Here is a 15,034-nt window from a genome sequence, read left to right as displayed (position 1 = left end):
TTATCCACATATTGCAAATGGATTTTACAGGAGAGTTTATAACTAGTGATATTAAGAAGAAAATCCTGTATTTTATGAATGTATATGAACTGTAATTTGTAAAGGTAAAACAAATTGAAAGTTTTTCTCCTGGTTTCCCAGAAGTGTGTAATTTTATTATCGAACAGTAGTTAGTTTGTTGAGAAATTATTTTAAAACTAAAAAGTTTGTTTGTTGTTTGGTTATGGCAACACAACACTTGGGCGATCTGCCTAGGGGGAGTGCCTTCCGGGAGGTTTTTTAAGGAAAACTGGCCCCTATTTAGGCGTTACAGATGTGGAGAAAACCCGGAAAACTCCACGTGGCCAGCCCATCTGAGCGAGGTGCGAACCCACGACCGAACTTCCAATGTTCAGGGAATGAAGACTGCTTGGCCACTGGTGATCCTAAAAAGTTTAGTCATGGATGATTAAAGACAAAGATTTTAATCTATTTAATTCAGTGTAATATAATATATTACTACATTGGTAATTTTGTGAACAGGGAATTGGGAAATTATGTTAATTTATTTTTACTGTATTTCTGTTTTTATATTATCTTAGAAAAAAAAATCAATGTATCTCAAGATTTTTTAAAACACATTTTTAGAAGCTAAATAAATTTAAAATTATGAAAACTTAATTTACAGTGAAGGTTTCAACATACTTCTTTATGGGCTTGGATCAAAAATTCAAATAATGGAAGATTTTTATAAAGAAATGCTAGGAAATTCTGAAATTTTAGTCATTAATGGTTTTTTCCCAGGGTTAACAATTAAACACGTAAGTATACTTTTATTCATTATAATAAATATATTATTTTATAATTGTTTTCAAATAATAATAATAATAACACTTACTAAACATGAACGTCATTACCCAAAATTGCCCATAAAAAGACTAATTCTTTCTTGTAAAGGTGGTCTTTCTTGGCCTGACTAATATAGTTAAACTCCACTACAAAAATTTCTGACAGTGCAGGAATTTTTCCACAAAAAACAAGAAACATCAAGATTACATAAAACAATAACTCTGGCAAACAGTAACAACACACCTTTAAACTTAAACTCTGAGCATCTGGACTTAGCTCAACACACAAATAACATAGACACCATTAAGTCATGGACCCAGAAGGTACTTTATCGCAGGCATGCCTGTGACCTAGCTTAGGACTATGTTGACAAAACTTTGACAAAGTACTGGCTGACTAGGAGCTGTCTATTTAAAGAGACATTTTTATGATTATCATTCACAATCAGATCATAAATGCTAAAAGCTATAGAAAACACATTCTGAAGGATACATCATTCACAAATGGCTCTTGCAGAAAATGTCACATTCTCTCAAACAATACAACATGTAACCTTTGATTGCAAGCTCTTAGTACAAACAGACAATTTAAGTAGGTATAATCAAATATAAAATATAATACATCAAGAGCTCGCACACAAAAAGATTATTAAATATTTGGGTACCATACTACAGATATATTCTGTAGTCAGTACTAGATAATGACACAGAAAATATACTTTGACAGATCCATAATCACAGATAAAACAATTCATCACAATAGACCTGACATCACTCTCATTGACAAATGCAGTAAGATTGCTTATATAATAGAAATCTCCAATAGAAATCTGTAGGAGCCAAAGAATTGTGACTCTCACAGATTTCTATTTGTGGTTTCTTTTTTATAAGTATTTAAAAATGGGAGCAACAATTGTAATGACTCCCACAGAGTACTTGTGTGAGATAAGCAGGGGGTCAGGGGTTACTCCCTTCTGACCACTTAATCTGCACGGGCTGGTAAAACCCGATCTCGAGGTCGTTGGATGGATAGGAGGGCAAATCGAGTGGGGAGTGCGTCAGTAAGTCGGCAGAGGTCCGTGGACAAACAAAAGACAGGTTTTAACATAACAAAATATAAAATTTATTATAAACTAAATCTAGAAGATATAGATTTATAAATGGATAAATGCGGTTACAAACTGAAGTGGATAAATGCAGTTACGAATACGAACAATAAATTCTTACGAAATGCATGCTCGACCCAATTTCCCAATTCTAATGCACTTTACACAGAGAGAGAGTTTACAAGTTTCAGCCCCCTTTTAAATACCTCTCGGGCGTATTGGAGAGTCAATGTGGAGAACTTCATTCATATGGACGAGTCGTTGTCACGGATGGGTTTCCAACTGGTGTCTTTTCCTCTTCTTGGTCCAGTCCGGGTTATGGAGGTCCAGGAGATGAAAATGCACACAACTACTGATTGACATCCTGATTAATTGCTCTCCCGAGCTTCCGGTGACTTCCTCTTTTATCCCTTCGTTGTGAAAAAAAGTGTCACGTGTTCGTTCAATGTTGATGGTTACGGTGTGCCAAGTTGACACTTATGAGTTCATTTTTTAATTTTTCCATCGGATTGTTGTGACTAATTGTAACCTCTGCTCTAATTCTTTCCAGGATTGTTTTGCTGTCAAATTTGTTTACAAATTTCTGACAATGTGTAAAATTGCAGATCTCACACTTGTGTTACAGAATGATGAGTGATTCCAACTTTGCAAACTGCAGAAGGCAGTTTCTCATCTAAAGTTATTAGACATTAAAAAGAATTATAGATTTTTAAATAATTTATTAGGGCAGCAATTCTTAATTCTTTTCACTCACATACCTCCTAAATCTTCTGCCTAGTAGACTTGTAGCACTAATCGATCTTTCTTGCTTACCCCTAGAGGTACGAGCACCACCGATTGAGAACTGTTGCATTAGGGAATGTTTAACTAAATTCAATTTCGCAAACATTTTTGCAAAACATTCATAAAACTGTAGCAGAATTGCATTTTTGTTTACAGTGCCTCTTAGAGGTAGTAGACGACAAGACGTCTGATTGCAGATGGGAGATGAAACTCCGACTGTTACTCTATCAATTGGCGTGCATCACATACTTCTTTGATAACAATTAACATAACTACTATAATTTAAAATGGTAGTATTTTGGAACACCTTGTATAAAAATTTTTAAATTCTGTGCAAATGGGTATATAACAAAAAGAACATTTAATTAATTAATTTTATTTCTGATAGTTAAATAAATGTTAATAATTATTAAATTATAATTTTTAAATAGAAAATTAATAATTTATCATTGAAAACATTAAAGATTACTAATATATTTAATAATTTAGTTTTTATTTATACAAACTATGTTTTAAAAAATTAAAAATTTGGTTGTTTTGATTGAAGAATATATATATATTTTTAATTACAGTTAATGTTCAATTTTTTTTCCTTTTCTTTTAAAGATTTTAAATACAATAACAGAAGATGTGATCAAACATAATAAAACTTTCCGAGATCCTCTCGATCAAGTAAAATTCATAATGGAAGAAATGGATAAAAAAAGTAAGACATGTTCATATTATAACAACAAGCATCTGGAGTATTTAAAAGAGTATTAATAGAAAAAATTATCATTATCAGAAATGGAAGAGCTGTATTTGATTATTAACAACATAGATGCACCTTTACTTTGCTCCGAAAAAAGCCAATCACTTCTTAGTTATTTAATTCAGTCTCCTCATATTCATGCCGTAGCATCTATAGACCACATAAATGCACCTTTAAGTAAGTCTAATTTATGTATATTTTTTCAGTTTGATTTTAAAAATTAAATAGATAGATTTTTCTAAAGTCTAATGTTAAATTGTAGATGATTTAAGTCATGTATATTTAATAGAAACTTAAAACGCACAAATAAAAACCAAAAGATTGTTTTACTTGACTAAATAATTCAAATTTCGTGAATCAGGTGAAAGCCAGTCTTTGGATATGTTACGGATTTGAAAAAATAATACGAGTAAAACCACTTGACAATTCGAAATAGGAGAAGTTGGTCGTACATAAGTTATATTGCTTTTATATAAGATCTCGAACTTAAAGTCTTTTAAAGATTTATGAAGTCTATTCATTAATTTTTAATATTATAAATAAATATACAAGAGCTGTGTTTGTGTAATGATTCGGACTCTGCGTGTATCTTGGAAATGGATTACTTTCAGAAAGTTTATTTAAACTGTTAATAATTAATGAATAATTCTTTTTAAGTCTTTAAAAATAAATTTGATGTTTTGTGATGGATAGTATTCATAAATTGTCTATGTTACGATCAGTTATGACTGTAAATATTATTTTATGCTCTTCATCCACTGGTATAAGCTTGAATGAAATGGATTATCTAGTTCAGCAAATTCCTAACTACTAAGATCTACAGACCTTCAATATATATATATATATAATACTATAAAACTTAAGCTACATAGCCACAAATGAAAGTTGTAAAGGAATGTTGGCTGTATGTGATGTTCTCATATACAGACTGCAGCTGATATATGAGAATGAATATGGTCTGTATTGACTGTATGTAGTCTGATAATGTCATTTGAACAAGGTTGAAAATGTTAATAATTAAACAAAAGTTTTGCTAGAATTTCTTGGTCTGTTTTGATTTTGGCTTTATTCTTTATTGTTACTATTTTTGAAAATGATTATTTAATTTATTCTTTTATAAGAAATATTATAAGAAAAACAAAGATATACTCTAGAAAACTAAATTTTATTTATTTATTTTTCTTTATTACAGTCTGGGATCAAACTAAATTAAATCGATACAATTGGATTTGGTTTGATGCCACTACGTTTTCTATATATAGCAATGAGACATCATACGAGAACTCTTTACTAACACAGAAACATGGAAAATTGGTCCTGAGTTCTCTAATACATGTGTTTAACAGTCTTACACCAAACGCTCAAGGCATATTTATGATATTGGCAAGGTATCAGTACGATCAGAAAGACAATAGCAATTATACAGGTGATTAATTGAATTATTATCTTACAAGATTTTTTATTCTCAGTTTTATTAAACTTAATTTTTAATTTTACAGGAATGTTGTTTCAAGATTGTTATCAACAGTGCAGAGAAGCATTTTTAGTAAACAGCGATTTGACATTAAGAAGCCAGTTGACTGAATTTATCGATCATAAACTCCTTCGTCTCCGAAAGGTGATGAGTCTGCAGTTTTTTTTAACATATGCGCACTCAAAAATAATTGAATTCTTAAACTGATTATATATATTTTTATACAGAGTTTGGACGGAACAGAAAATCTTACTCTCCTCTTGAATGAAAATACCCTTCAAGAGTTTTTAGAATTACAAGATGATAGTTAGTTTGATACAAGTAATAAATTTTTTCTATTTGAATATTTATTGTATTTTGTTTATTATCAACTAAATTATAAAGTTATTTTTCCGCATTGATGATGATTACATCTAACAATTCTATCACCAAATCTTTCTCATTTATTTTAATTGGAATTGAAAGTACTTGGTCTTAACTACTATTTAAAAAGTATAATTGAAGTACGAATAATCATTCTTTTCCAAAATGACATTCTCCTGTTTCTCCCTCCAACCAATATGTTCTCATTATTCCTTTGCCCTGTGATTTAATGAAAGAGGACAAGAACATATTAATAATACAGGTTTTTACTACATTAATATAAAATATTAACACTTTATAAGAGTAAAAATATTGTAACCTTATTAAGTACTATTTTTTTGATGGAGGTATGTGCCACTTAATGACTGGGAATATGTTTCAAGAAATTTATTATTAAGCAAAGGTCATAGTCAAACCTATAGAGTATTGTCTTGGGCTAAACAGTAACATAATGATAATTATCCAAACATTTAAATATAGAAAAAATACTGGTGTCTATGAATTTATCGGCTCCATTATAAACATAAGGGACTGTCATTAAATGGGACATCGTTAAGAGTTGCATACATGTAATTTTTTATGAAATGGATAGTAATAGTATCTTTATTATCAATATAAGTTTGTTTTTTATCTTTTGATCCTGGAATATGAATGAATATTGATATTTTTATGTCATTGAGAATGTATTTATTACATGTCTAGACAACTACTTATCTCATAGTACACTAAATATTTACATAAAAAGAAATAATGTAAGATTAAGCAAGAAAGTTTTTTTGCCAATCTGAAATTGTGTTGTTATACTTTTTGTTGTTTAAGCACTATTAAGTGCAGTTAATCGACCACTAGGCATCCTTTCATCCTTTTATTTTTTATTTAGTTATATCAACTAATAAAAAATAAAAGGATTTCTACAAGATATCATCTCCAGAAAGACATTTTAAACAGTTTTATGTATTTTTAGGAAGAGTTGAGCCTTGGAAGTAAAGTTGACTCTGACTATGCTTATTTATGTTTCTCTGTAATATGAAAAGGATGCTACTCAGACTTCAAACCATATATATTTTTAATTTATTTATTATTTAGGATTTTTAATGTTATCATTAATGAAAGCAGGGTAGAGAAATCTAAACAGTTACTAAATGACAAACACAACATTAGTTACATGCGGTATTTAATGATTTACATTTATATACCTTAAAGATTTACTCTGAATTGTATAAAAATCATCATATAAACAAGAAAAGCAGAATTAAAAAGTAGTTTAGTCAAGTATTGTTTATATAGAATAATTTTAGCCTAACTAATGTAGAAAAAATACTAAAAACTTTTGATATCACATACAGTATGTTGTGTGTGTTTTATGAGAAAATATTGGGTACATTCTCATATGCATCAGTCTCAGCCACAACTGATGCATCAGTGAATAGTTTAATAAGCTTTTACTGGAACATCTGAATAGTAAAATCATTTTTAATCGTCACAAAATAATTTTATGCTTGAAATGTAATTGTGGAGGTACATAACCCAACGAGTGATGTGCATGGTGGCTGCACCGATGAACTCTTCAGTGATATTGGAATGTATGTTGTACCTCATGGTTCTCCTCCAACATGCTGTTTGATGCATACTGGAATGTACCCATTTAAGGAATACCTATGATAAATTTTTTTTATTATGATAGAAATATATACTTATTAAACTACAGTCAACAGTATATATGGTGTGTCCCATAAATTGAAACCATGGAATTATGTTGATTTTTGTTTATTCTTTTACAGGTGCTGAGTAAGGAGAAATGAATTTACATCATTTTGATCACGGTAACCCACAGGAAGTTGCTGAAGGGTTTAACAGGCTGCATCCAGATTGTCATATATGATTAGGGGAAGTCTAGAAGAAGCCAGGTAAACTCTTTGACAACTTCTTACCAACTGCAAATATCCACCATCAAAATAACTTGAATTTGTTCTTCCTTACTCGGCACTGTGATTTACTCATAAAGGAATAAACAAAGATCAACATAACTCGTATGGTTCCAGACTTACGTTACACCCAGTGTATTTTTTTAAATGTTTACAATTTATTATAATTGGAAGATATTTTGCACCACATGCATTTGAAAGTAGCAGTGTATATTATTAATATATTCCTCTAAATGTTAATAAATGTGCATTATAAAACATTAGAAATGTAATTTAAACCTATAATTTTTAAGTAAAAAACTTAAGATGATGACAACGGAAGAATTATTTTGTATGAAAATACAAAACTTTTTAAATGTTTGTCCTTTTAATAATTTATCAGTTTTTAATTAAAAACTTCAAACATTTTATTCTTTTTCTTTTTGATATTTTTAATTAAGATTTATTTTCTTTTCAATGCAAATGCTCATTTGTGTGTCTGTAGACCCTTCAGGTAATAAAATAAAAGTTTATATGTTATATTATTAAAATTTTATTTTGTTTAAATAGTAAAAAACATTTTGATTTAAATATTAAAGTTATAACCGCTTAATTATTACTAAATTAGCATTTAAGAGTTTGTATGTTTTGTAGAGAATTGACTTTTATGAAGATAATTTAAATTAAAATCTAGAAGAATGAATACTTTTAAATTTGTTTTAAAATATTTAAATGAAATTTAATTAAGTTTTATTTACATTTCATTAAAAGATAAGAAATTAAAGTTCAAAATTAATAAATTAAAGCTTTTAGAATATAATAAATGTCCTGGAATAAATTTTTTCACTGATTCAATAATATCAAAACATGGTTAAGGGATTATTGTTAATTAAAACTTATCATAAATATGTAATTTTTTTTATTAAAAAGTAATACTTTAATATTAAAACTACAATAAACTTACCTTAATTTCTATATCACCTCTTAATGTTAATTTAAATGTTCCAAATATATCCAAAATGAATTTAGTTTCCGAACTAACGTGTATTTTCATGGCTGAAATATACAAATGTACATATTTATTTCTTAAAATGAGTAATATAAAGGTGAACGCATGCGCATGATGTGTCAAGAAAAGCAAGTCTGTGACTGTAATTATCTTTTGTGGAGCTGCTTGGTGTCGGGTGAAAGTAGACTTTGCTCATTTTCGCATATTTGCAGTATTGCCACAATTATGCATATGATCTTTTAATGTAGTGACTTGCTGTGTGGTGATTGCTCCTTTGCAGGCAGCATTTCAATTTTGAGACCCAATTTTCATTTCCAAGCCACACGCATGCAACTATCTTAAGAGTAAATTAGTACGTACCTTGCCCATTAGATTCCATACGAGAAGCTGTGTTTACGGTGTCTCCAAAAAGACAGTAACGTGGCATTTTTAAACCCACTACACCAGCAGCGCAAGGACCTAAATGGACAAATAATTTACAGAATTATTCACTGTCAAATTATTATAAAAATGGTTTGGTAAATGTATTCGCTTACCGGAATGAATTCCTATTCTTACTTGTAGTTTTTTATCGCTTCTGTGCCTGACTTTAAACTTTCTGATGGCACGGAGCAGCGATAGCGACATCAGAGCGATTTCTTTTGCATGCTCGTTTCCATTTCGAATCGGTAATCCTGAAACTACCATGTAAGCATCTCCAATTGTTTCCACCTTATAGGCACTATAGTGATCGATAATGTCGTCAAAACACGTGTACAAGTCATTTAATAAATTTACAACCTGCAAAATTTGATTATGTATTAAAAATTTTAATCCTGTTTTATTTTGGAGTTATAATCCCAAAAATAAGACCTGAATTGGCGTGCTTTCTGCTGCCAGAGGTGTAAAACCAACGATATCACTGAAAAATATTGTCACAGATTCGAAAGCCTCTGGTTTTATGTGGTTACCTTTCTTCAGTTCATCCGCTATGTATCTAAAATAATGTGTATACCATGTTTAAAATGATTAAGATGTAATGTGACTTTAAGATTATCTTACTTGGGTAGCAACTGATAGAGCAGTTCGTCTGTCTTTTTTTTCTCGTCGATAAGAGATAACGTCTTTGCTTCAACCAGTTGTTCTAAATTATTTGCATACTGTTCCATGCGAGATAACAGGTTATCCAAAAAGTTTCTACTGGAAATTCCTCTGAAAAAATTAGATATTCGTATGCAGATTTATTTAACATCAGTAATAATTTTAATTGTAAGAAAAAGTACTTTGTTATTTGCTTTAGTTGACTTTTAATTTCTTGAAATGTAGGTCTGTCATCGGGTTGTTCTGCCCAGCATCTTCTCATTAAGTCTAAAATATCTGATGTTGCCTCTTCCGGAGATAGTTCTGGACGGAATGGAGGAGTTGTTCCCATTTTTACCTTTTCTAATATATCTAAGAATGGAATTAAAGTTTTTGTTATAAAAATTGAGACTTAAATATATATATAAGTAAAATTCCAAAGAAGAATTTTCTTTAAATTATGATAATGAGAGTCTTATTAACATATTTAGATCAAACATATGATACATTTGTTAGCTTTTCATGACAACACCACTAACCTTCAGGCAATAAATTATTTTGTTTCTTCAGTAATCTTTCAAAAGGACCAGTTCTAGTTATGATTTCTTGCAATATAATAGCAAAACTATAAATGTCACCCTTCTTAGATCCTTGTCTCTCTGGATGTGGGTCTCGGAGATGCTCGGGAGCAGTCCAAAACAATTTATCTATAAGACAGGGGTTTGCTGTCTTGCATTGATTTTGTTTAAATGATCAAAAAATTCAATAAAACTTACAAGGATCAACCTTTTCTTCATTTGATATTTGACTGTATAAGGAATTCATACCATAATCAGTTATTTTTACCATAAATCTTCCGTCTATAACGCAGTTTGTAGATTTGAAATGGCCATGATAACCAATGATACTCGAATGTAGGAAGACCATTCCCTATTAGAAATAAGTTACATTATAATTTGAGTCTGGAGTCTTCAAACAAGAATTCCGTTATACAGAATTCCATATTGTTTATACAGAATGCAAGCATCTTTATGAACTATTTTTACTATCTTAAATCTTAAAGTTCTCAGGTAGATACTGTTATCATAGAGAATCATAGTTCAAAACTGATTGACTTCCATAATTTATCACAGGTGGCCTGGATCCACATCATTCTCCATCTTTCACCAATATTGATTGACCCTATTGTGGATCAATACTGTTTGAATTTAGCATAATTATCCCATTACAAATGCAGCTGGCCTACAATGGTTCCATATAAAACTGATCCTCACATTAACTAATCAATCTTAAATTTGATCTATGAGATTAAGGAAATTTTACAAGGAAGCTCACCTCTACAATGTCCGAAATCATCGCGTAACGAAATACCCAATCTAGTTTCATTGCATCATTGTGAATAATATCCTGAAATATTATGTAATAAATATATTAATGATGATTAAATTATTTTAACGATAGTTAATTACCTGTAAACTCCCCCTGGGACTGAACTCATTGAAGATAGCGATATTTGGTTCTTCTATACACAATCCAATAAATCTAACCAAGTTTTCGTGTGTTAATTCGCGCATCTGCAAGAACAGTTTATCATCAGGAGCGTATGGTATATCTTTATTATGTACTTAAATAGAATATGCTATTTTACCTGCTTCATTTCAAGCAGCAATGTCCTATTCACTATCAATTTTTTGACATAGAAAGTTTTTATAGCAACTTGAATACCCTGTATTAAAGTGAGGGAGTTAATAATCATGTTAATTAATTCACGACAGCTACATGAATCATCACCTTATAAATTCCAGTGGCTACTTTGCCCATCTCTGTTTCATCTAAAGTACTCTGATTTGATATCGAAGAATATATTCTCTAGAAACAAAATTAAAAAATTAATTTGATATTGAGAAGCTTCAATAAAAAAAAAATTATTTAAATTACTCTGTTAGGATCATCCATGATGCTTCCTAAAGATTTTACTCCCAGCCTTTCCGTGAAGACTACGTCCTCCCAGCGAACCCTCCACCATAAGTCTGAGAGTGTAGATTCAAATTTGATTTTCCTAGATGTGTTAATTGGATGTTGTTTTAAAAATTTTTTGCATTTTAAATGGTGAAAGTTTTCTTCCTGAGACTTACCTATAGAGATGGAAACCAATGATAATTCCTACAAGTATCACTATGACAAATACTATTCCAATACAAGCATATATTGGAAATGGAACTGTGTAATTTAAATATTCAAGATGAAATTTATTGATTTAATGGATAATTCATATCTTTAATTAATTAATTAGTTACACAGAGTGATTCCAAACTATGGTGTAAACTTCAGGAGTGGATTCCTGGCAGGTCAAAGAATAAATTGGTTCTATTAATGTATGTCTGGAAATGTACTGGTGCTGAAATACTTGTAAATTACACTGCACACACAGGATAAATCATTGCATAACCGTTTGGCATACATACATCAGGCAGAATCATAGATGTTCAAAGTATCATCCATAGATCTCAATGCCAGTGGTTGTGCATCACTTTACAATGTAAGCATGGTAGAACTGTTTGGTTTCCTGATCATTCCCATTTGTTTTTCTGTATGCGAATAGGAATAATGGATCATTCTCACATCACTACACCACACAGTTGCACAATGGACCTGTTTAGTAGACAGACAACATGCTGCACACTCCCACTTTCACTGAAAGTGGATAAGCAGATTTTAAAGTCATGGTGTATTTCTGGACACATGTTAATAGGACCATTTATGTTCTTTGCTCTTTTAGGAATACACTAAAATCTGTTTCCATAGTTTGGAATCAGCATGTATATTATTGGATAGAATAAAAAATTTGCCTTCATCCTGACAATGTGGCGCATCGCCAGTGAATCCACATTCTGGGATATCCGGTGGTGGATGTTGTGTCCTTCCAGGCCAGTGTATTGACACGTCATCTATTCTTTCGTAAATTTTCTTAGCACCAAAATAAGTAGCTACGGGCTATGAATTAATGTTAGGATTTTTGATATTGCCAATTATGGTAGAGCAGTAAAGCTACTACTCACTCTCATCGCTCCAGTTACAGGATCCAGATCGTTGAGTGTGTAATCCGCTTCTCTGTCTCCGTTCTCGTTGATATAAATAGGTTCTGTCAGCCCTACTTAAACGTTTAAAACATGTTTTATTTTTAAATTTATTATCCTTATCTCTCAAATTCACTACTTAGCGAAAAGGTGGCTTCACCGCAAAGCTCCGTTTCGTGCAGAGAAGTATGATTTACAGGCGACGCGATACATTTTAAATAACTCTTCGGGTTATAAATTAAATTTAATGAAAGTGCTACGTTGTCTAGTTTAATTAATTAACATAATTAATATTATAATTAATTAGAATTTACCCCTTTGAAAGGTATTATTCCACAATTTCCTAGCTAAACTGTAACCATCGTAAGGATCGTTTTTTTCTTGTAGTGTTTTGTTTAAAGACCAAGCGTACATCAATATACAGTCGTAGAAAGCAGCTACGATGGGATTAACCTGGAAAATATAAGTAAAATTTTCCGTATATTTGCTGGTAAAATCGTTATATTTATCGATAATTACCGCTGTCTGATTTAGATTGGTATCAAATTCCGATTTGGACATTTTAATCACTTCTTCTGCAAAGAATTTATACTCTTGACTGGTCGGTACTCTTACAGCCACGATCATTAGTGCTTCGAATATCTTTCTAGACTCCTGCAGACCGAAAAAAAAGTTTAATAAATTGCCACTGGAGATAGCCAACGTTATTTTAAGGTAGTTTTTTTTTTTTCCTTAACCTTGTTTCTGTCATCTCCATATCTGTACCATAGAAGATCGGATGATCGATGATTTTTAATTAATTCAATACTGAGAAAAGTATATTCTCCGTTATCCATATCCAATTCGTAGGCATCCAAAAGAATCTTTCTCACTGTATCGCCAGTTGCAAGAAGTATAAATACTGTAATTTATAAGTAAAGAAAATGTGGAATTATATTACATTAAAATGAATTAAATTCGTATTTTTTTGTAATGTAGAAAGAACATAATTTGAATGGATAATTTGTAAAATCCAATTTATGGAATTTATCCTATAAAATCCAGGACGATGATGTGTAAAGTGCAAGATACGTAGAATCTATCTGCATTATTTTTGCATACTTTTACGTCATTTTATTCAATGATCTTGCGTAGAAGTGACTCGAACCGGATAAAGGAATTAAATATATTAACTTTTAAACGTTAAATCAGTAAAAAAAATATAATATAAAGGTAAATATGGATCTAGAAAAAAGATCTGTGAATAAAATATCAAGAGGATTACGTTTTGAAAATCGTTGTAAGAAAGAAAAACGTTCTCGTAAAGAAGTGATTAACGATTTATGACTATAAAAATAAACTTTATAATTTACTCAACAACAATTAGAAAGATAATTGATGTCAACAAAGATGGCTTTGTAAATAAATAAATAAATAAATATATTTTTTACACTGTTTAAAGATAAATGAAGCCAATAAAATAATACAGTCTCTTCAGTAACTATACTACAGTACTATTTTACGTATTTTTAGAAATTTTTATCACATATAATTTTGATAAATGTTAGAATCATGATCATAGAGTTCTTCTTGCTTTGTGTTTAAATATTAATCTGTAAAATAAGCAAAAAGGTGAGCTGTTACTAGGATACAGAATCGCATTACGTTAATTTTATATCCTTGATATATTTTCTAGTTATTAAAAATAAAATTTTATAAATAATAATAAATTTCTATTTAATATTTAAGTATACAAAAATCGTGGTTCTCTTTGGAAAATATCAAAAGTTCAAATGGAGATTGGCGATTTATTAAACTTGTTTGGCTTTAATTTAAGTAATAGAAAATATTTATCTATTGAATTTTTAAATCTTCTCGAATTAATTTCGACTTAATAGATTCGTCTGTACGTGTTTCTTTGTTCGTTTGGTTTAACCAATCATAAAGTTTTGATTATCGATATGAATAATTTAGAAATGTTTACCTCTGGCTTGCGTGCTGCTATCTCGAAGAATCTGTGTGTAATTAAAGTCTCGATCTTTCTTAGAAAATTCCTTAACCAGAATAAAGTAAGCATCGTCTGATTTCTTTAAGCTATGAACGATACTAGCCTTGAGGAGTAGAGCTTGCAAATCCGTATCGTCGACGATTATGGCCACGTGTTTCCAGTTAAATTCTTTCAATACTTGGAGGACAAATCCACCCGTACTGTCCAACGATAGGGAGACTCTGGTCAGTGTCGAAAATGTCACTTTGTCGGCGAATTTAGTATCGATACCACCCGCAGTGAAGACGGGAACGTTCCAGTATGCTGCCATTCTACCAACAGGATCCAGGGCCAAGCTACAAGCTGGACCAACGAATGCTGTAACCCTGCGTAGATAATACTCTTCTGCGGCGAAAACTCCCGCAAAATTTGCCGTACAGGTAGTAGATCCATTCCTAAAAACGATATTGAATTTTATGTGCGGGTAATCTTCGCTGGTCTTCTTGATGGCTAACTCCAGAGCGGGTTTGATCACTTCTAAATTAACGTCGAGCTCCGACTGGTAGACGAATATGCCCACTATGAATGCTTCAAAGTCATATTCACCTCCAGTTATCCATAATGCCACACATAAGGTCGTCAGAAAGAGGAGAGACATGAAGTCTTTGTCAGGAGACCACCCGCTGAAAGGAGGAACTGGATGAATTAGGTTCAT

At 30.9% G+C, this 15,034-nt stretch overlaps 2 protein-coding genes across 3 annotated transcripts in view; one reads left to right on the top strand and one right to left on the bottom strand.

The window, feature by feature from the left end:
- The window catches only part of LOC111628828 (origin recognition complex subunit 2-like), a 22,424-nt gene extending 14,882 nt beyond the window's left edge, over positions 1-7,542 (top strand). The window contains exons 6-12 of one of the 2 annotated variants that reach the window (XM_023372674.1): positions 668-800; positions 3,323-3,422; positions 3,501-3,644; positions 4,660-4,893; positions 4,967-5,085; positions 5,169-5,262; positions 7,310-7,542. In XM_023372674.1, the coding sequence (XP_023228442.1) occupies positions 668-800; positions 3,323-3,422; positions 3,501-3,644; positions 4,660-4,893; positions 4,967-5,085; positions 5,169-5,252 (814 nt within the window). In that variant the 3' untranslated portion in view covers positions 5,253-5,262; positions 7,310-7,542. Of the gene's footprint in view, positions 1-667; positions 801-3,322; positions 3,423-3,500; positions 3,645-4,659; positions 4,894-4,966; positions 5,086-5,168; positions 5,263-7,085 lie in introns of both variants that reach the window. The other variant, XM_023372673.1, reaches the window with a different exon arrangement.
- LOC111628821 (atrial natriuretic peptide receptor 1-like) lies at positions 5,296-15,034 on the bottom strand. Its single transcript, XM_023372662.1, has 22 exons — positions 14,317-15,034; positions 13,091-13,254; positions 12,873-13,007; positions 12,668-12,806; positions 12,336-12,427; positions 12,062-12,270; positions 11,966-11,970; positions 11,412-11,496; positions 11,215-11,335; positions 11,068-11,145; positions 10,925-11,002; positions 10,746-10,850; positions 10,612-10,683; positions 10,053-10,206; positions 9,816-9,983; positions 9,480-9,648; positions 9,259-9,408; positions 9,070-9,193; positions 8,754-8,997; positions 8,578-8,676; positions 8,173-8,264; positions 5,296-5,523 (listed from the first exon to the last, which is right to left on the bottom strand). Exons 1-22 carry the CDS (start codon positions 15,032-15,034, stop codon positions 5,455-5,457), a joined length of 3,270 nt encoding a protein of 1,089 aa, XP_023228430.1. The 3' UTR covers positions 5,296-5,454.

This window comes from Centruroides sculpturatus, unplaced genomic scaffold, assembly GCF_000671375.1.
Source record: "Centruroides sculpturatus isolate CEXI.00-Female unplaced genomic scaffold, Cexi_2.0 scaffold585, whole genome shotgun sequence".
Classification (NCBI taxonomy): Eukaryota; Metazoa; Arthropoda; class Arachnida; order Scorpiones; family Buthidae; genus Centruroides; species Centruroides sculpturatus.
This window is presented reverse-complemented; position numbering and strand designations above follow the sequence as displayed.